The sequence below is a fragment of the Tursiops truncatus genome, chromosome 1 (assembly GCF_011762595.2).
Source record: "Tursiops truncatus isolate mTurTru1 chromosome 1, mTurTru1.mat.Y, whole genome shotgun sequence".
In the NCBI taxonomy this organism is placed as follows: Eukaryota; Metazoa; Chordata; class Mammalia; order Artiodactyla; family Delphinidae; genus Tursiops; species Tursiops truncatus.
The window spans coordinates 14,820,133-14,842,328 of record NC_047034.1 but is presented as its reverse complement, the minus strand read 5'-3'; the positions used below and the strand labels follow the sequence as shown (position 1 = coordinate 14,842,328).

The 22,196-nt window shown below is 38.6% G+C and overlaps 1 protein-coding gene across 1 annotated transcript in view; it reads left to right on the top strand.

The window, feature by feature from the left end:
- The window catches only part of ESRRG (estrogen related receptor gamma), a 213,960-nt gene that overhangs the window by 189,893 nt on the left and 1,871 nt on the right, over positions 1-22,196 (top strand). The window contains exon 6 of the mRNA XM_004312775.4: positions 11,376-11,645. Coding sequence (XP_004312823.1) covers positions 11,376-11,645 — 270 coding nt within the window. The remainder of the gene's footprint in view (positions 1-11,375; positions 11,646-22,196) is intronic.

Genomic DNA, 22,196 nt, shown 5'->3' with positions numbered 1-22,196 from the left:
TATCTTTCTACTTGGGGAAAATCAAGAAAAGCACACCTGAAGGATTTTCTTTTTTTTTCCTTTTTTTCTGCTTCACTTGTAGGTAGTAAACGTGAGAAAAGTGGAGAAATTAATGTTAATTCCACAAACAGCAAGTCTCTCATAATTAGGGCTCTTGTTGGAATTTGTGTTTCTATATCAAGGGACTAATTAGGTATCTTTGAAAAGATTTGAGGGCACGTTGTATAAAATTAATATAGAAATTAGAAGTGATTTTCTCGTAGAGATCCCAGAGAGAATCAATTCTTGGTCCTTTAAGTGAAAGCACACAAGATGATCACAACTCTATTCTTTTATAATTTGGTAGCTGAAATAAAATTTGCAAATTTTTAGGTGAGCTCAGGAAATCACCCAGCTTTTCACAATGCCACCATCATTCTGTGCCTTCACGTGTGTGTAGGTGTGGCCTTCACAAATGGGAAAAAGGTAACAAAAAGACTCCTTTGACTAAATACCCTGAGCCATAAGGCAGCAATTCTGCCTTCATTTATGCAAGCAGGTGCATTGGGAGAAACTTTGAACACTTACCTTTCTTAGATAGGCAGCATTTAATTCAAAATCCGATTAGGGTGGGTTGACCATTTCTCCTTCCCTTCTCATTTTTTCATTTTATTAACTCATTCATATATATACGAACTCTGTGTAGTTTTATATGTATATAGTGTGTATATATATATATGTATATAAAACTGAGTTATTTAATGTATATAAATATATATATATTGATCTACTCTAACAGCTTACTCCTGTTTTATTCAATATGTGGAATATGCTTTTAGATTCTTCAATAGAAGAATATTATGTTATGTCACAAATAACAAAACAAAGTAGCCATGGCTAAGTTGCTATTTATAGATTTCCTTTAATGGTTGAATGTTCCCACGAGAAGCAGTTCATCTTTTTAAAAAAGTTATTACATTCCATGTGGGCAAAAGAAAAACTCACAAAAATTTCTTTTTAATTTAAACTATATTTGGAGGTCAGAAACACAGATTAAACATCAAATATTAGAAATTATAAAGGAAAGTAAAAATGCCAATAATGTGTTGTTTAACAAAAAAAGTTAACCCCAAATTATAGTTGGGATTGTTTTTCCAACAATTCTAAACAGGATTAGAGGCACATCTCTCTCTTGCTAAACTCTGACAAATGACATACTTTATTAATAACTTATTTGTTAGCTTATTAAAACTTTGGATGGTGAAGAAAACATATATTTTGATCTGAAAATTTATGTTACCAAAATTCATCTTGTGTTTCCTCCCATATTTCTATTCTAAATGAAGAATTTTGGTCTCCAAGGGACATAATTTGTGTGCCCATTAATCCAAACTCGCAGCTAAATAGCTACGTACAAAAAATGGTAAAACAAAGTTCATACAAAAATAATGTGAACAGACTACCTGACTTATTAAAAATATTTTTAGCCCCCTGCTTGATTTCCTCAAGGTCCAACTTGATTTTTCTTAACGTACATGATCTTCCTTCACTTGCCCAGATATTTGCACAGGGCTGGTTCTAGCTATTCTTGTTCCTATAGCAGGTGGAAATGGTTCCCCTTCAAAATTATTACATAAGAATGGCTATACAAACCAGTTTGATAAACCTGAAACACGTCTAAATGACATTTAAATTACATTAGCACCTACTTGTACAGACACAGTGAAAGGTCATAACCAACAAGTACCATCTTTGCTGTTTGTAAATGTCTTTTTTTTTTTAAAGAATGGTAACATTTTTATTTATTTATTTTTATATTTATTTATGGCTGTGTTGGGGCTTCGTTTCTGCTCGAGGGCTTTCTCTAGTTGTGGCAAGCAGGGGCCACTCTTCATCGCGGTGTGCGGGCCTCTCACTGTCGCGGCCTCTCTTGTTGTGGAGCACAGGCTCCAGACGCGCGCAGGCTCAGTAGTCGTGGCTCACGGGCCTAGTTGCTCCACGGCATGTGGGATCTTCCCGGACCAGGGCTCGAACCCGTGTCCCCTGCATTGGCCGGCGGATTCTCAACCACTGCGCCACTGGGGAAGCCCTGTAAATGTCTAATTTGCTGCTTTAAAGTGGGAAGCCATCTCGCTCCCTCGTTGCTGTCCAATGGCTGTCATGTTGCAGATACCTCTGACAAGTGAGTATTTACTTAGTGAGAACCCATTGTTCTAAAGTGGACTGAAAGGGAGATGCCGCATGTGAATGCATTTTTATTGCATTTCCTTTTCTTTGCTGTGTTTGATTTAGGAAGAGGAAACCCATAATGATTAAAAAAAATATACAAGATTTCTCAATCTGCTTGCCTTTTTTTTTTTTTTTTTTAAGTGTAGAAAATGTCTTTATCAGTTACTTGGACTTTACCAAAGCTAGATTTGGAGTCTCCTAAGAATTTATGTAAAAACTGTAGACATACAGATTTTTATTCCCGCAAGTAGAAAGAAGCAGTGAGCTTTTTCTTTCGTTCCTGACCTAAGTTAGGATTTCAGAGGATTAAAATACTAGCTCCAGATAATAAATTTACACGTTGTCAAAATAATTATACAACTAAGGTAAAGTAGAGAAATTAATTACAGATACTTGTAAATAATAAAAGAAAAAAGTCATGACATCATCACAGAATCTGTTATGAATAGTTGCTTGTAAATATAGGAGGAAGTAGTTAGGCCATATGATTCAAATGTCAACTTTAATTACAAATTAAAAAAGAACTGGCTGAGGTTGAGAAATTTAGGCAGGACTTTACCAGAGTCTAAGTGGCTCCAGAGAAAATCCTATATACTATATAGGCACTTTTAAGCAGAGCTTTTTGTATAACCGGTGCCTTAATAAACGCTTGCTGAATTATGAAAACACATTAGGCAGTTGTCTTGTTAAGCATTCAAATATTTTTGTGGAGAGGGAGAGGGACCTGGTATCTGGAATTTTTATTTCTCTGGAATATTATTGCTAGCCTTCCATTCTTGTTGAAAGCCAGTCCGTGAGCTGTTAAGGAATTTTCTCTCCATCCATTCCTTGGGCACATGTTCATTAAGCACATGCTATGTGGCAGGCAGTGATGGAGGTGCTGGGGATATAGCAGGGAGCAAAGAAGAGGAGGTCTCCACTGTTAAGAGCTCAGAGATCATGGAACACACTGAGAAGGATACAGATATACCTGTTAGGCAGCACATCATCACACCCACTCCTTTACTTGCTTATGTCTTTACCTTGAGCTCCACTATCCTGTTTACAACTTACAACTGTCAGTGCCCCTGGATGCTACACAGGAACACTGATAAGGACAGTAGGGATGGAAAGAAATGTGTGCACTTGATGTCGGAACTACAAAAAGAGAAAACTTGGTGACAGATCCCTGAAAGGCTAGGAGTGAGGCAGCTGGGGGATGGTGATGCTGTTAATCTGGGAAGTAGTGAAGTTGTGGGGTTTCTCGTTGGGGTTGGGAAAATGGGCTCAATTTTCAAGGTGTTAAGCCGTCTACGGAGGACTTCCCAGGGGAGGATTTTTCAGGAAGTATGGCAGGAAAGGGAGAGAAGGGCCACGTAGTGAAAGACATTTCATATTGTGCCAGAGAGTTTCAGTTTTGTCCTTCAGAAGTGGAAGCCAGTAAAGCGTTTTGATCAGCGAATAGCATAATTAGATTTCATATTTGAAAGAATGCTTGAATAGCCACAGGTAGGATGGAAAAAGGAAACACCAGACATGAGGATTTTGGTGTCCCTGTATCCCAAAAGAGAAGATGGGGGCCCAAATCAAAACCATGGAGGAAGAAAAGGAGAGAAAGTGTTGGGTACATTTGGGAGGATGTGTCCAACCAAACACCCATCTTTCCTCCTCTGCATTTACATTCACTTTGGTCATTCTTTATGGCGCCTACCTACTTCTCCTCATTGTGCTTTAATCTACTTTTACTAAACTGTAAAGTTATAGAGGGCAGGCATTGTATCATCTCATGGTTCTGAGCACGGTGCTTTACTTATCATAGAGGCACTAAATATCAGTGGTTACAGTGGAACCATTGGAAACCTAAATAACGTAGGGCTAGACCCAAACTTTTGGAAGATTTTTGCCACCTTCGCATTTTACAGATGAGAAGCAGGAATTGGAGAAGTTGAGTCACATGATTAGTTGGTAGCAGAGGTGGCACCCCGTGCTAGGTTGACTTACTCCCAACCCAGTGATGTTCGTGGGAAGTGCTCACCGATACCCACACAGCCTCGTGCTTCATGTAAGTAGCTCTCAGTTTGTTATTCTGAGTCAGACAGCATTGGAGCTGGAAGATCCTTCAGAGATGTTTGGTCCACATTTCACATTTGACAGATGAAGAGTCAGCTGTGGGTCTGTATTTGTTTGCTGGGGCTGCTATAACAAAGTACCACAAACTGGATGGGTGAAACGACTGTCTCACAGTTGTCTTCCAGTTCTGGAGGCTGGAAGTCTGAGATCAAGGTGTCTGGAGGCTGGAAGTCTGAGATCAAGGTGTCTGGAGGGTCGGTTCCTTCTGAGCGCCATGAGGAAGGATCTGTTCCATCCCTCTCTTCTAGCTTCGGGTAGCCTCCAGAATCCCTTGACTTGTAGATGGCGTTCATCCTGTGTATCTTCACATTGTTTTCCCTCTGTTTGTGTCTGTCTCTGAGTCTAAATTTCGCCCTTTTTATGAAGTTACAGTCAGATTAGATTAGGACCCACCCTAATGACCTCATCTTAACTTGATCATCTACAAAGACCCTGTTTCCAAATAAGGTCACATTCACAGTCCTGGGAGTTAGGATTCCAACAGCTTTTGGAGGGCCACAAGTCCGCTTACAGCAGGGACCAAGTTAACACCGTTGGTCGCAGCGAGGGTAGAACCATAACCCAGATCCCCCGACCTCAAGGTCACTGCTCCCCACACCAGCCTCTTCCCTCATCTATCACTCCACAGCAGTAAACCCTTAGCTTTTGGGTACTTGACATTATAAGTCTCCTACATACTCTTCAAAAGTCTGCGGAAATGTCTATCAGCCTTACAGATCCCCAAAGTTCAAGACAGAGTTGATTTGAGTTTATTTTGGAGGTTTGACTTTTACATCAAGAATTAGACCCAATTTGATAAAGACTCCTTGGGAATTTCCTGAAGAGGATGGTGCCTGCACATCTGGTGCCCAGGCTGGACTGATTTTCCTTGGACAACTGGTCCATGCCCTGTAATGCACGATGATGATATTTCTTGACCAGTCCCACTGGGGAAAGCAAGGCAGATTCAAGCACAGTTTCTTTTCTTCCAAATCAGAAATGTTGCTTCAGAATGATGGTTTTCCCTCCTCTGTATCTATCTAATCCCTAAGTGAAACTGACAATACCCTTTTATAAGATTTTTGTTTTAAGAGTCCTATATTATATGGTGCTGCCTTCCTTTTTTCTTCATGGCCCAACAAATTTAAGTCACATCAAAAAGGAGAGTTTTCCAGGCAGAACTTTCTTGTTTTCAACTAGTACAAAAAAAAAAAAAAAAAAAAGCTTGTAGGTAAAGAAAGCTATTAGATGTCCCTCCTTGAAAGCAGCTTCTCCATGCTCCCCAACAATTTGTCTTTCTTCTTGGTTTAGATGAAAGGAGAGAAGTAAAGTTGAGGCCAGGTCAGAAGGAGTTTGGGAAAGACTGAAGAAATTATTTGTTCCTCTGTAGGCATTCAGAGAGGGTAGGTAAGTGGGACTTGCAAAGAGAAGCTGTACCCTCCCTGTAGGTGTTCTCTGTATTCTTATTTTGTATTCTTCTGCCCTCTCTCTGGTCCTTTTTTCAAAGAAGCTTGGCAGTTGTTTAAAACTGCCCACTCACAAAAACAAAGCAACAAAAAATTCCTATCATCATTTTGAGGCTTTCCTATGCTGCCACCTGGGAATATTTTTCCTTAGCTGCTGTTACACTTTTAATGTTTCTAGCAAGCTGGACTGGGAAATAAGAAACAATTGTTTCTTACGAAAGAAAGCATTTCATCAGTGCCATGGGGGTATGGGGGTGTGTTTTCAGTTTCGGTGCCCTTGCAAACTTATTTGGCTGTTCACATAATCAGCATGAGTGGTCAGTGGCCGGTCAAAGCTGTAAGCTCGGTGAACAGTGATAATTGTGCCCTGAACGGGTGGATGCTACCCATCCAATTCTACTCTCTCCTTCTTCAGTTCATCGCAACTATCCAGATCTTATACTAAACTGTATATAGATGGTCATCAGTTCTCCCACATAGATACAGAGTAATTTTTGAATCTGAGTTCTGTCTTTCAGATTTTCACATTTGTCCCATGAAGCCACTATTTTAAAATAATGGCTCCATAAAATCTCTGTGAACCCCACTTGGAGTATGAAAACAGAAGTAAAGAAACAGCTATCTTACGGAATCCACAAATGTTAAAACAAATGATCAAATTGGGAAGAAAGGAGTGATCCCGTTTTTGTCAGTTATTCTTACATGTCACCCAAACCAATTGTTATTGAATCTCAATTATTAATATCTGGGTCAGGCTAACAGGATAAAGGTTCAAAGGGTAGCATTGTATGTATTGTATCTAATGCTTAGGTACTAATATAATAAAGAGATATTATAATATAATAGAGATAATTATTATCATCTTTCATAAAGAAAATGTTTAAAGAAAATGCTGCCGGTAGATCCAGGTGTTTATTCCAGCTTTCACTTTGGCACTGGACCATCTGTAGTTGCTTGCCTCTAGCCTCTACTGAGTTCTAGTCCGTGAAGTCCATCTCTATGAAAAAAAAAAAAAGAGAAAAAAGGTCTTAATTTATATATATTTTACAAGCCCCAGAGCTGTGTGTTTTGTGAATCGTAGAACAAATGATATGTCTCCTGCTATTTGAGAAGAGCGGCTGACTTAAAAAGAGAAAGTTTATCACTAACAAGGCTTATGCATCTGTGCATTTATTGATAACTAAGACCAAATTTTCGTGCTATTGTTATCTCTTCTCCCCTAGTTCCTGTCTACACTAGGTTTATTAATATGGGAGAAGAAGCATCTAGCTGACGCCATGTTGCTCAGTCAGCTTCTCTCAGCGAACTTCGTTTGTCATCTCAGTGAGTCATTATGACAGAATTATAATTTTAGCATGCTATGCTATTTGCTGAAAAGTGTCCATTTTTGGTGGAACAGAGACCCTACAGTTCAAAAAACTGTGGGCGGGCAAATCAATGCCATGATTAAGTGATATTAACAGACACCCTGAAGATTTAAAAGCCTTGTTCTGTTTCAAGGAAGCAGCTGAGAAGAAAATGCCTAGCAGGGGTTAAACCCAAATGCCTTCACGGCAGCCTATTTCTGTCAACACTCTGTTCAGGAAATAAACATTTATGCTTTCTGAAATGAAAGTGTATTTTTGAAGACTAGCCGTCAGATATTTTTTGCCCTTCACACTTTCAAATGCTTAGCCTTTTTTGTAAGTTGACGGCAAAGTGAATCCGTTTGCTGGGCTAAGAAAAAATAAATAAATAAAAGCGGTTGACAAGTGCCGTCGCACCACTGTCAACCTCCGAAGTTTCCAGTAGAAGAAGGAAAGGGGGTTGGCACAAAGCATGGTTTCTTCCAGCCTATTACTCAGGGGTACCTGCCTCTTGAGAAGCTTTCCAATCCTTCCAAATGATGTTATGCCCCAGTGTCGTCTGCTTTATTTGGAGCACACTGTATTGCAGATAAACACGCTATTTAACTGTGGGTTAAGGTAGCGAGTCGTTCTGCCTGCAGAATGCCTGAGATACGTTAAAGGGCACTGATCCTAGGATGGAGATGAAGAGAGATCAGGGTTGTCAGCGACATGCATGGAATGGGCTGGAGCTGGGGAAGAAAAAAGGTACCATGATACCAGTGTATTTTAAAAAGCTGTAATATGGCTGAACATTTAAAACTATAACCTGTCACACACCAAAGACTAAGATCCTGGGAGGTACAAAACATGAAGTTCCAATGACACCACTGCAAAGCATGTTCTATTTCACTTCGGAAGGAGGTTTCTCTCCGAAGATAGCTAAAGGTTATAGATGCTGAGGACCTCGAACTTGTAGCCCAAGAGCTATAAAACACCACCCAGTAAAAGCACAAACAAGTAATTATCATTTGGATGCAAGCATACGTGTGCCAATGGAGCCATAGTGTTTTTAGAAAATTCCTTAGACTCAGTTTATTAAAATATACATTTTCATCTAGATCTTGGTCACTTAGGTTGTTATACTTTGCTCAGGACGACTGATAAAATTATCATTTTATCCACGTGTCTTTATGAATGTAAAATAGAACTAGCACTCCTCAAGGCCAGGGAGAAATTTTTTGAGGAATTAAAATATCATCTCGATTAGGTATTCAGCCTCCTTAGTGCTCAGGTGAACACAGCTAGCTCATAACAAGGCTGTTTAACAAGGCTGTTACCCAGGCATTTGGGCCGGACAGCTCTTTGTGACAGTTTCTAGATTGCAGAGGTTTGGGAGGAAAGGGTTAAACTGTTGGAATCCAGCTATTTCTAGACCAAGAAGAGATAAAAAAGGCCAGACTTTTTTATATTGTGTAAAGGATGGGTTGTCATCTTTTCCCTATGGTTTTGCAAAAATTATACCTCCTCTAATCAGCTTGAAATAGACTTGAGGCAATCCAAAAGACCTTTTGTGCTGTATCCATCTTTATGTGCTCCCCAACCTGCCCCCCCCAAAAGGAGAACCTTTTCTTTACCCTTTTCCTTCTTTTTATTTCATTAAGAATTGAAAGGAAAAGTTTGGTTTACATACACTCTCTCTCACACACACACACACACAGCCATCCACCTAGAAGAATCAAATTGCAAGATCAACCTAAAAAAATGAAATGTTATTGTTTTTGCTTAATTAAACCCCCAAGAAATGTGTGAAACATTGTTATGGCTGAAAAATTGTTCATTTGTAAATCACAGGGACAAAGGGGACCCCGTGCAACTTTAAAGTTTCCGTGCGCGTAAATGTCGATAGTGCGCCTTCTCCATCATCAGCACTAAATTCACATTGATGCCTCTTTTCTTCTCCGTATTGATCCTTCCATGAGAACGTAGATTTGTATCTGTTAATTAATGCGTCCTGAAACAGCGTTTGTATTAATCAGGCAGATAAGAAAAATTGGAGGCCTGCATCCTCCTGACAGCCGTAAAAGTGCTGGCCCTGATAAAATCGTGGATGGACCTCAATAAAAAAGTTCCTCCTTCCACTCAATAAACTAATCATCCTGCTTTTAATTATTCGGCAGAAAGATGTGTGGAGATTGGAGAATGTGTAAATCTATTTACTAACAGCAGTGTCTGGGAGGGAGAATAGGGCTGTCACAGGAAGGTGCTGCAGGCTATGCGCTCTGTCCATCTGCTGCCGCAGAAAAACTGCTGCTTGGGAGCAGGAAAAGGAACAAGGAAACGAAGGCAAATGGAAACTACCCATCCCTTTCTGCTCAGAACTTTCTAGATGATTATGTTTTCGTCTGCTTCATTTACAAAAGAAATTCCTACTCCATCCCTTTTCTTAGCTTAGATATTTGAATTTGCATGACGTCTTTTTCTTGCGATGGGGGAAGAGAAAAAAAGAGCAATATTGTTTGTTTGTTTTTTGGTTTGTTTGTTGTAAAACAACCTCAAGAGCAAATGGAACCGCACCTACTCAGATTAGATCATTCTTCTTCTCTTTTGAATCCCTGTTAAAAGTTGTTACATCTCTAATGCCAAGAGGATGTTTATTAATGTAACCTCACATTGCAATGATAAAAAAAAAAAGAATGGAAAAAAAGACATAGCCAGTCTGAAAGAAGATCAGTTAAGTAACATGTAAGCGGCTTGATAAAAAAATGAAAGAAATGCTTTTTACACAGGCCCTAAAACCCCTTAAGAAAAGCTTGACTTAATCCCTCTTGATGATTTTATTAAACACTTGTAGTTAATGGTGCCAAATGGCAAACCACTAGTTTTCTCCAGCAGGCCAGGAAATCATTTCCTTTTCTTTACCGTGCTGTAGTTGCTAATATCACAAGTTGCATTATTAATATTTCCTTCCTTCTGTAGAATTATTGGTAGCAGGACCTTAAATCATGGTCCCATTGTCCTCAAAAACCATAGAGATGGTTGGTCACCCTTGGAATTCCTGAGCATAACCTTGGAAATGAAAGTGAAGTTTTAAGAACCATTTCTTTTTTTAGGAAAAAGTATGTGGTTGATCATCAGGTTTCTCCACTAAGACTTCCTTTTAGAGTCTGGGTCTAATTCCTCTAAAATTTAAATATATATCTTTACTCCTAAGTAAGTTTAATTGTACTACTTCATCTTTCCCTCTTGAACCACGTTTTCTTTTTAATTTTTTTTTTTTTGCTTGTGTTTTCTTGAGTTCAGAAGGGACTTTAGACATCTATGCATCAATGCAGACCAGATTTTTGTAAAGGATTGAGCAGTCATCCAGGTATTTCAGATAAAAATAATATATCATACAGCTACACTTATGGAATGCATATTATATATTAGTGTTTTGCTGGGTTTTCTTTTATATTTCCCCAAAACAAAAATTAAGGTACAAGGAAATTGTCTTGCTTGAGGTGAAACAGCCAGTAGCTCAGTGGAGCCAGCATTTAAGTTCAGGATCAGGTTCTGCTCATATTCTGTCCATCACACCTTGTTGCCTCCATATTTAACTTTTTTTAGTAACTGGATCTTAATATCAAGAATAAATTGTGGCTTCTCTATTTGGTGAGGAGGCCAGGCTACAAAAGATTCTACCCTCTTTTATACCAATAATCACCATTTAAAAAAGGAATTCGTGCTAGATATCAGGGGGGCAAAATACCCAGTTACGAAGGCTCTTTTGGGTGTAAGCATACTCCATACTCACTGTGCTTGTGACTGTTACAGAGAAACGGTTCCAAACTGCACTCTGCTGTGTGGCCTACATTGTTTGTTTTCCTTTATTTGGGGCTTTTGTTTTTTTACTTTCATGGTGTTTATGAGTAGTAGTTTTTAGAGATGAGGTAGTTGAAAGTTTGACTTCCTGTAAGACAGTCATGAAGACTTCCCCTGGAAATCAAGTATATTTCAACATTACACAGTAGTTCCTTCTCAAGTGAAAGAAACAAAACTACTTCTTTTCTATTATATTCCTCTCAGCTGTGTCTATAAGACCTTGAGACAATGCCAACAAGTTGAAGCTGGTTTGTGACTTTTACTTTGCCATTGGCAAAATGATCAGGGGAAATTTTAAGAGTGGCTAATCAAAGCTCAGCATAATTTTGAGCACAGATGCAGAAGACGACTACCGTATGAAACTAGCGTTGTATTATGAAATGATGGCTTTAAAGTAACTCGATCTGCCCATCTTCCCATGCAGGCTTCTCCACGCTGTCCCTGGCGGACCAGATGAGCCTTCTGCAGAGTGCTTGGATGGAAATTTTGATCCTCGGTGTCGTGTACCGATCTCTTTCCTTTGAGGATGAACTTGTCTATGCAGACGATTATATAATGGATGAAGACCAGTCTAAATTAGCAGGCCTTCTTGACCTAAATAATGCTATCCTGCAGCTGGTAAAGAAATACAAGAGCATGAAGCTGGAGAAAGAAGAATTTGTCACCCTCAAAGCAATCGCTCTTGCTAATTCAGGTTGGCATCTTGACAATGGCCCGTTGTTGCATTTTCTAATATGTCAGTTTTACCCCTTGCCTTAACTTCTTTCTTCTTCAGGGATTTGCTAGACCCAGTTGTAAATTCTGAGGCAGCAAAATTATAGTCATTGTAGCTTTCTAGTGAAAAGTTAGAAGAAAAGAAATATCAACTTAAAGGGAATTATTTTTTATTTTGTTTGTTTATTAAAAGCTGTGACACTTCCACCGCCTAACTCACTTACTAACATGAACCGTGGCACAGCAAAAACTCATGTGCATGTGGTGTAAATGGACACTCAGGACCAAATCAGCTCCTGTGTCTTGTTTGCACAAGTGAAAATAAGTGTGAGTTACAAATACAAATCATTCCCCCGCTCCCCCAAATGCAAATTTGGTAATTGGAGTAATATGTGTAGTGTTGCCTTTCACTTTGGTTATCAGAGAATACTCTGTTTTCTTCCATTCTGGAATCCTCTAAAAGTCAAGTTCTGCTGAAGGAGTATTTCCCTCGAGGGTATTACCTATGCAGTAAGGGTTAAGAATTATGAGAATAAATTGGTCTTTACATGAGAACTGAAGCGTACTAAAATAGGGAGCAACCTCTGATAAGTAAAAATCGTTGGTGCTTTGTTGTTTTTCCCTTTGTGCCTCTCCTGCTGCTTGATTGTGGTCTTAAGTCTCTCTTAGCATTTGCATAAAGTCCAGGATAGATCCCTCCTTAATGACGAGCTGATCTTTAGATACCTGCATGTCAATAACACGCTCTGATGCTATGTACCATTGACAGTCACACCGTGCCCCTCCATCTGCTTTTGTTTTGACCCTATCTTTGAACTTTATCTTGGTTGCCGGCCAGTAGTTTTCCCTTTAATTACAAGAAGGAAACTGTCAATAAAATCTGTTAAATGGGATGCAATGAGTGGCTTGAATGGGCGGACGGCTATTTGTTCAAATTCTGCAGCATTCAAGGTATTGACAGTTTGTTTTCTGGGGCCATATGTGACGATCAATCTCAGACTGGGCTCAGCCGCGCTGAAAAATGAAAAACCAGATTGCTTTTGCTTACTTGTGGATGACGACTTTGTGATTTGGCGTGGTCCTAGTGAGATGAGACCTTCTGCCCAAATTGCCCCCATGAGAGCCAGGGACGCGTGACTGTTTTTAGAAATAATTTTTAATTGATTTTGTAATTAACAGTTCATCTACAATATTGATGCATGAATCCTTGGACTGATAGGAGGGGGATTGTTTTCAACAATGAAGTTGTACTTTCCTATTTGTCTTCATGATGGCATTTAGCATTTCACACTTTTAATGGCGAACGTACCCCTCTTCCTTATAATACCATTCACTTCTCGCTTACTCCCCTGTGAAACTGTAAAATATGATTCTCTGTGACAAATGGCATCGTTGTCACAAACCCTGAGGAACCCCGTGCCCTGCTCTCTGGAAAACCAAAGTGGGAGATGGGATAGAAATTTTCTGAGAATTTATTAGCTTGCATGGACTTCCCATTAGAGCACCTCTCATAATTAGATGAAAGATTTTGCAGTGATGGTTTGGGAAGAATTTTTATTTGGAAACTATATAGTGATTCTAATGTAAAACATTTACTTGGTTAATTATTTTTAAAATGAAGGCAGTGTGTTTTATATCTTTCGTGTCTCAAATTGCTTTTTGTGAATTATTAATTAATCATGAATGCTGAGCAATGCTAAAACTTTATCATCAAAATTGCTAAAATTCTATACTTTTGGATGTTAGATGTATACTTTATGGCTATAGATTATTATTTAGTTTACCCGAATTAATTAGTAGCAGCATTTCTGTTGCTGCTGTTCAGAAGTATAATCATTAATGTTTTTATATAGAGATATTTGTATTCCACATTCTCTGCTGTGAGGCAGAGGAGGTGACCTACTTTCAAGCAATGACGGGTGATTAAAAAGTTTATAGAACTAGTCAGTTTATTTTTCTTGTATTAACAGCCAGAAATAGTCAAACAAACCCTCTCTTTTTTCTAGCATAGTATTCTGTAGCATTTTTTTTCTTAAAAATTTCTCCACCTCACAAAATTCTCCTGTAAGTAATTCTAACATTTTTTCAGCGTCTCAATACCAAGGAAAATTAATTGAATCAGAGTCCATAATAAAGGAGTAACGACGAAGTCCTATAGGGACTATTTTAATGTCTAAATTGTGCTGCCCGTCCTGTGCTGTATAAATATGGCCTTTCTCTCATCCAGCCAGCCTGCAAGCCCCACCATTTTACCTTGGGATAAACCACTCAGAAAGGCATTTTGTTTGAGACTGTCAATATGATGCTATTTTATTCCATTTTTTTACCATTATTTGGAGGACAGCAATAAAGTTGCAGATTCAGTCTTGCCAGGAACCTGTGTTTCTTAAGCTGCTCAAACACAGCAATATGAAAATATTTTAATGCTTTTCGTAAACATACCAAAAAGCTTGTAGATTTTCTTTCAGTATTTAGAAATTTTAGATTAACATAAGAGACTTTGGGCGGAGGAAAAAAAAAAAACCTACTTTAGTGTGATTTATATAAGTACCTCAGCGCTCCCTGTATGGCTGTAGGTGTAAACAACCATTGTCTCATTAATCTAAATTTCAGCTTATTTTAAACATCTGTCTTTATTCAATAATTATAAATGTTGTGCTTATGCTTGGGAAACAGGGAATTGGCTTCCCGATAATGGCTGTCATATTTTTTGTAGCTATGTTTCTGTCACATATGAATTCAGGAATATCTATAACACCAGATAAGCCATTGGAAGTGTATTCCCTATCTTCAGGTATATAGCCAAAAAAAACAATATATCATGAGCTAATACTGTAATTATCACATTCAGATCTTTGAAAACCCTAAATAATTGTTCCACTGATTTTTGAAGGTAAGAAACTAACTGACTCACTTAAACTACACATTCTCTATTTTGGAGTGCCAACAGCCTTTTGAGAAATACTGCATCCCCGATACATCTCTGTGGGACTGAATTTAAAGAGGAAAATCTAGGTCACAATTTTAACATTGTCATTGTAAGGCCCCGGCTTTCCCACACGTACACCAAGAGGTTTAGACTAATCTCTAGAATTCTTTCCATGTGGGGCATTCTATGATTCTAGAATTAATTTTATGTCTTTATGGGAAAATATAGTGAAATATTACTGCCAGCATTTTGGGTAAGATTATAGCACGTGGTTCTGTTCTCTCAATTGGTTCTATTGATTCTTATGTCTAAAATTTGTTTGAAACTATTATCACTGGCCCCAAGGTAATATACTCACCTTTACATAGTGGAAGATGAAAAGCAGTTTAAGATTAAGAATTGCCTTTAGTCCGATCATTCTCTTTGGCTTAAGTCACAAGACCTTCAACTCCATAGCTGCCCCTCACAACCCGACTGCTGCCACCCCAGACCCACCCCCAACCTAGAGCCCTGTGAGACCAGCCCATGTGAGAATAGGTAGAATCTACATATTTAAGTTGAGTTTTCTTTTTACTTCTGCATAGTACCTCTGGAGTAACAGCATCTATTGATATAAAGCTGCAAATAGTATTTTGGTCATCAATTTCAAATCATCAGTCATTATGCTCATCTCATGACAGTATTTTGTTCTCAAGGACAAATGGCATATGTGCAGAATGTGGTGTAATTTCAAGGGATTAAAAAGTCTATGATTTCTGTCGGGGAGTGGAATGGCGGCCATATTTAATCAGCATATTTGGACCCTCATACAAGTTTGGACTAGTGTTCCTCAATCTTATTTCATTCTCTCTCCTCTTAGGGTAGGCTTTTTCGATAACGTTTTTCCTAATAGGTCCCCAATGAAGTATTAATATCACAGATATACAATGCATCTGTTTATGTACTGAGTATATGTGAATTTTACCTAAAAAGAGAGGGTTTTTTCTACTCTCCAATTCCAAATGTCACCTCCTTTGAGAATGCATGGTTTATCCACGTAACTCTTTTCTTCTCTGTAAAATGAGGCAGATGAATTTAATAGCATCTAACATCTCCTAACTGGCCTAAAATTTTAATCTCAGTAAGAGAGGGTGTTGAGTTTGGTCTTATATTTTGCATGTGGCTTGATCGTATATTTTGTGTGTGGTATGTGTGTTTGTGCTAAATTGGTAATATAGAAATATTAACATCTTCACGGATCTAAACAACTAGTATAAAAGTAAAAACACCTCTTTAGTTCTTTAGTATCTACTGGGCCCTCAAACAATTTTACTGAAATTTGGAGTTTGCTGATTTGATACTCAGGAGATAGTTTTAGCTATTGGTCAAGAGATTATCCTTTTTTAGAATCTTTCTGTAGACATTTCTGTTTTAGTTTTTAGCCTCTGCTGGGGAATCTCTTTTGATTTCCACAGCGTGCCTGTTTGGGTAGACATATCCAGTATCATTTTACAGGTAATGGAAGTGAGCTGATAAAGCTGTGTGGCTGCTTTGAGGCAGAGGGCTGGACCCTCAGTCCCTTGCTATCAGTAAGCTATTAATATTTCTATTTCACAAATAACGTGTATACCATGTCTTTAAAAGGGTCAATGAATAAGATGTTAGCCAGTGCAATTTCACATCTGCCACCCTAAATTAGTATTTTAAGTTTAGTTTAGAATTTTGTCCCCAGTTCCTTTATCTTGCTGTCTTCGAGGAGCTATAGTGATATAAAACCACTCAGGAAAGTGACAAAAAGAATCGAAAACAAAATGTTTACCAGATTATAACAGTTTTTAAGAAATGGATAGGTCCTTTGTGGCAGGTAGAAATTTATTCTTAACTTTTACCCAAACCAGTATCTTATTCTATATAAGATAAATAAGAAATCAGAATTATGCCTTTCCATCTCCTAGTGTGCTTCTCTTTGGTTTTTGCTCAAATCAGTCATCACTGCTTGAATTATTTTAATTTTATTTTAGATGATATATCTGGGAAGTGGATTGTTTTTTAATTTAATGCAACCCTTGCATTTCATGCACACCGTGATATTTCAAAACTTTATGTAGAAAATAAGGCTGGTTCCTGAACGTTTCTTAGCATGCTCAATGATCACTATGCCTTTATATAACATGGAAATATTTGCTACAAGTATCTCTGTGCTTCCATCCTGCATTATAAGCACATAAAATCCTCTATAGTTGCTTTACTTCTAGGAGTTGACATAATAAAGCACCATTTCATGTATAGGTCTTAAGATAATGAGCAATCTGTTATAAAAGGTCGGCATAGTGCAGAGCATTTAGGATGTTGTGAAAGGTTGAAATATTTACCACCCAAGCTGGTATCAAGATTCACTTCTTGGGTGTCATTGTCTTTATCACTTCTAGTAACAGGAGTTAGAAAGTTCTAGAAAAGTGTAAGATACTGGAGGGAGAGGGAAGGCCTTGAGTACTTGCAGCATAATAGAAAAGACCTAGCAGGGAAATTATGTGAGGTCAGCAGAACAAACAACAATAATTTGGGATTCGAGAGGGAAGCCTGGAGGAAAGAAACTATGGGCCACGAGGGTTTTCTGTGATCCAACATTTTATATAAATACAGTAGGAGAGTGATTTGTGTGATTGATATAAATGTAAGAGAAAGCAGACTTGATAGCCCCAGCAAGAAAGGAGGAAAACAGTCCTCCAAAAAAAAAAAACAAAAGTGTGTCTCAATGGAAAGCTGTAAAATCAGAAGTCCTGTTTTTCTCACCATGGTTAGGCACAAAATCAGAATTATTATGTCTATTTCCAATATTAGAATTATAACTTCACTGGGTTAGAAAAGGCCTAAAAGGTTTTATGATCCAACACCCTGCTTGATATATGAACGGCTTCCTTGGTGTTTCTGACAAGTGTTTCTGTAGTCTTGATAGGAATTCTGCTCAACTCACTACTTTCTAGCAGGGACCTTTTCATCAAGTTTCTCACTACCTCTCTCTCTAGCTCTCTCCCCATTTTAATAAAAACACAGATTAAAACGCACACACATACAAAACGAAATGTGTGCCTTAGTAAGTGTATTAGTTCCTCTAACAGATCACCACATCTTGGTGGCTCTAAACCACGCTTATTTATTCTCCTACAGTTCAGGTCAGTGGTCCATGATCAGTTTCACCAGGTTAATGACAAGGTGTGGACAGGGCCACTCTCCCTCTGGAGGCTCTAGGGGAGAATCTGATACCTGGCCTTTTCCAGCTTCTACTGTGGTGTTCCTTGCATCCCTTGGCGCATGGCGCCTTCCTGCGTCTTCAGAGCCAGGCCTGTACCATTTTGCTTCATTGGCGACACTGCCTTCTTTTTCCTTTTCCTCCCTCTTATAAGGACACTTTTGATTTCACTGAAGGCCCACCTGGATAATCTAGGATACTGTTCCCATATCAAGATCCTAAATCACAGCTGCAAAGTCCATTTTGCCACACGAGGTAACATTTAGGTTGCAGGGTTGGACTACCCAGATATCTTTGGGACCGTTTTGCTGCCTACCACAATGAATATATAAGCAAGGTCAAGAAATATAACTTTGCATCTGTCCCAGTCGCTCTCCCTTCCCTTCTCACAAAAGTAACCCCTATCCTGTCCTGACTTTTATAGTCATCACTTCTGTATGTTTTATAGTGGTTTTGTTACTAAGTGTGTATCCCCAGACACGATAGTTTCATCTTGCCCTTTAAAAAACATTGTTTTCTCCTTATGGATTTTTAAAGTCTCCTTTACTCTAAAAGTTCCTCTTTAAGTTTTTGTGTTCTTATAGTTTATCTATTGCAAAAGCCAGGGCATTTGCCCTGCACAGTTCCCCAGAGTCTGGACTTTGCAGTTTATATCCTCTAGGGGCAGCTCATCATGTTTCTCTGCCCTCTGCGTCTTGTGCAAACCAGCAACTGGACCCAAAGGGCTTAATCAGATTCAGTTCTAGACCTACAGGTGGGGTGCTGTTCTTTGGGAGACATATAATGTCTGGTTGTCTCACTTTTTGTGATGTTAGCAGCCATTGGTACTCATTCCTTAAATCCGTGGTGATTTGTAATTTTAACCTTTCTTTTTTCATTCAGTAGTTGGGATACTTATACACAGAGATGCTTTCTCTCCTCTCTTATTTGGTTACCAGTGATACAGACTGAATGGGAAATGTGGGATAAATGCTTGATTATTTCTGTTTATTCACCAGTTTTCAAGATAAGGAATCAGCACCCTATCTTTTTTTAATGTCATTATAAAGACATGTATTTAAACATAATCAATAGATTTCAATCAATTGTAATTGTAATTCTTTTTAAAGTTTAAATTGTCCCATTTGAGTCAGCGGGAACCTCGTCAAGTCAGCGTCTGGAATCTTTTTGAATGACGTAATAGTTCTACATACTCTCCTTCCTATTTATTCTGACAAGGTGTTCATATTCATCCTAAATATTTCCTGATTGGGGCCTGGAATCTGATTACAACTTGGGTGCTACTGGTTCCGAATACTGCATACCTGGGTTGGCCATGCTTCCTGAACCCCTTCAGTGGAACAGAGCTAGGAACGCAGACACACACACTATAATCCTGATTGTGTGTGTGTGTGTGTGTGTGTGTGTGTGTGTGTGTGTGTGTGTGTGTCTTTTGGGGATATCTTGTTACTTAGTTTTTTGGTAAGTGTTTTCTATGGATTTTTAATTTTGCCATCTAGTTGCTCTTTTTTTTTTTTTTTTTTTTGCGGTACGCGGGCCTCTCACTGCTGTGGCCTCTCCCGTTGCGGAGCACAGGCTCCGGACGCGCAGCCTCAGCGGCCATGGCTCACGGGCCCAGCCGCTCCGCGGCATGTGGGATCTTCCCAGACCGGGGCACGAACCCGTGTCCCCTGCATCGGCAGGCGGACTCTCAACCACTGCGCCACCAGGGAAGCCCGCTCTGTTCTTTTATGTGCAGATTTGGAGAGATTAAAAGATTTTGCTGTCACCACTGCCATCCTCCTGGAATACCGTTTACTGATTTTTAATCAAAACTTTATGATTGGCACCTTTTTGAAACCGTTAAGGTTGACTATCTATGTTAATCAAAAGACATTGTGCAATGACAGTCAACCAGGGTTCTTCGGTATCTCATCTGATTGTAACTGAGAAGATCACTGTTTTAGACTCCTTATAATTGTATATAAAAATGTGGAGACGCAAATTATCTTTTAGAAAATAGACTTTTGCTCACTTCTCTGTCTTCTTCATCATATTATGTTTCATTCCTTTGGTGATTAGAGTCACGTCGGCTGTATCGTTACTTCCCCTCTTCATGTAGGCAGCTTACTAACACTAAAGAAAATCAACATCTGTGTCCCACAGAAAAGGTTACTCTGAGTGTTGGTTTATAACATGTACCAGATTTGACTCTGTATATGCTTTATTTATGTCTAATATTCAATTCCGTCCTCAAAATAAGATTTGGCATCATTGAGAAAATAGTGCCAAGAATGAGCTACAAGTCCTGAAGACAGTTCCTAAACAGAGCGTGGGCATTCTGGAGTAGCTTTACCTATTGCCACAGTAATGGATAATTTTACCATAGAGAAGGGCAGTGCCTTATTCCAGGTAAGAAGTACAAACAAAATCTTCTTTTGCAACGGCTCTAAGTATCACTGAATTTTGCGGCTATTGGTATAAGGATATTTAGCTGTCTTCCCAGAGTAAGTGATCTGAGCTAGACATGTCCCTTTAGGGTCATACTTCATGGAGGAAAATATTGGAATTGAACAAAAGGGTTCTATTTTATTATTGGATGTTGAAACCTAATACATGGGTGACACTATACGTATCATTGGAACTTTGGTAATCTTTTGGAATCTTGATCATTTTAGAATAGCATTTGTTTGTCTTATTGTCTAGTTTAGTGATTCTCAACCCTGGCTTGACCATAGGATCACCTAGATTTTAAAAAATACAGATGTCCTGCATCCAGTCCAATTTTCTGATTTAATAGGTCTGGGCTTGGACCCAGAAATCCTAGGGTTTTTTTTTTTTTCTTAACAATTCACTCAGTGTTTTTAATGTTCAGCTTTGCACTGTCTGGTTAGTTCATAAACCTGTGATTTCCATTATTAAGTTTAGCTGGTTCCCATTAGCACAAATAATGGGAAAATTTCCTTTAAAACATAAAGTTAAAAAAAACCCCAAAACCCAGTACCAACAACTAGAGTTAAATAATTATATAAAGTAATGCCAGTTCTACTGAGCTTTGCATAAATGTATAAATTTAGCCCGAAGAACAAAACAGAGATTAAAGCCACAGAGCCAGAACTTGAACTAGGACCCTTAATGGAGATTAATATTTTCTTCAGCAGTCTGCCAGCTGAATCATGGTCTAATTAAATAGTTCAGATTTAGTGAGTTTGCATTTAAAGTATTAGCAGCTCCGAGAATGGGTAAAGCTAAAATGAGTTAGAATCTTTTCTGTAAATGGGAAGTTAAATTATCATAGTAATTTGATTAAATCATTTTTAAATCTCTCAAGCTAAATCACCGCCTTTAAAGAATAGTTTGAAGTCTTAATTGCTGTTTGTGAGCATATCTCTCTGCTATTTGTTCTCGCCTCATTTCCTGTGACATCCTATAATATATCTCCCGCCAGGCAAGAGCAGTGGGGAAGGAAAGACTTGGAGTCGGGGCTGAGGTGACCGTACTTCAAGCATTTCAAGACCTGCCATGTCGGAGAAAGAAAGTTATCCCGTATTGTTTCAGTAGTTAGAACCAGGACCAAAGGATGGAAGTTAGAGGCAGATTTGGGAAAATATGAAGAGGACACTTCTAACAAGTAGTTCTGTCCCTTGTTAAGTAGAATGCTCTCCATGTAACTGGCAATGTCTTTATGAGAAATGTTGTAGGAAAGATTCTTGCTGAAGACGCAAAGTTGAATGAGATGAGCTTAAGAGGACGATTTCAGTTCTTTAAAAAAAAAAAAAAAAGGAAATGCCATGTCCAGTGTTATAAATTCCGGCAGCACACTTTGATTCAAAGACACCAGAGTTTAAGCCTACTCTGACACTTCCTAGCAGCCACCTGCCTTGCAGGGCTGTTGGGAGATGAATGAGGCAATGTTCATAAGGTGCTTATCAGAGGCGTCACCCAAAACAGGTACTTAAGAAATGGTATATTTATTATATTTATTCTGCTTTAAAATTTTTTGTTTTCTTTTTTTCTTTCTTTATTTTTTTTTTTTAGTTTTTTGGCCACACTGCGCAGCATGCAGGGTCTTAGTTCCCTGACCAGGGATCAAACCTGTACCTCCTGCAGTGGAAGCACAGAGTCTTAACCACTGGATGGCCATGGAAGTCCCTATTCTGCTTTTTAAAATCAGTATATTTATTCTGCTTTTTAAAAAATCAATCTGTTTGGAAAACCGCTATTTTGATTTAATTTTATCTGTAAAGACTGCAGTTCCTTTTTTCCTCATCCATTTCTTCCCCACTGTTTCCACTTAGAGTGTTAACGTTTAGTCCCCAGATAGGTTGGGTGAGTCCACTTCATCCCGGTTCCCTTATGTACAAAGGTCAATCTTCTGTGTATCTAAGCACTCA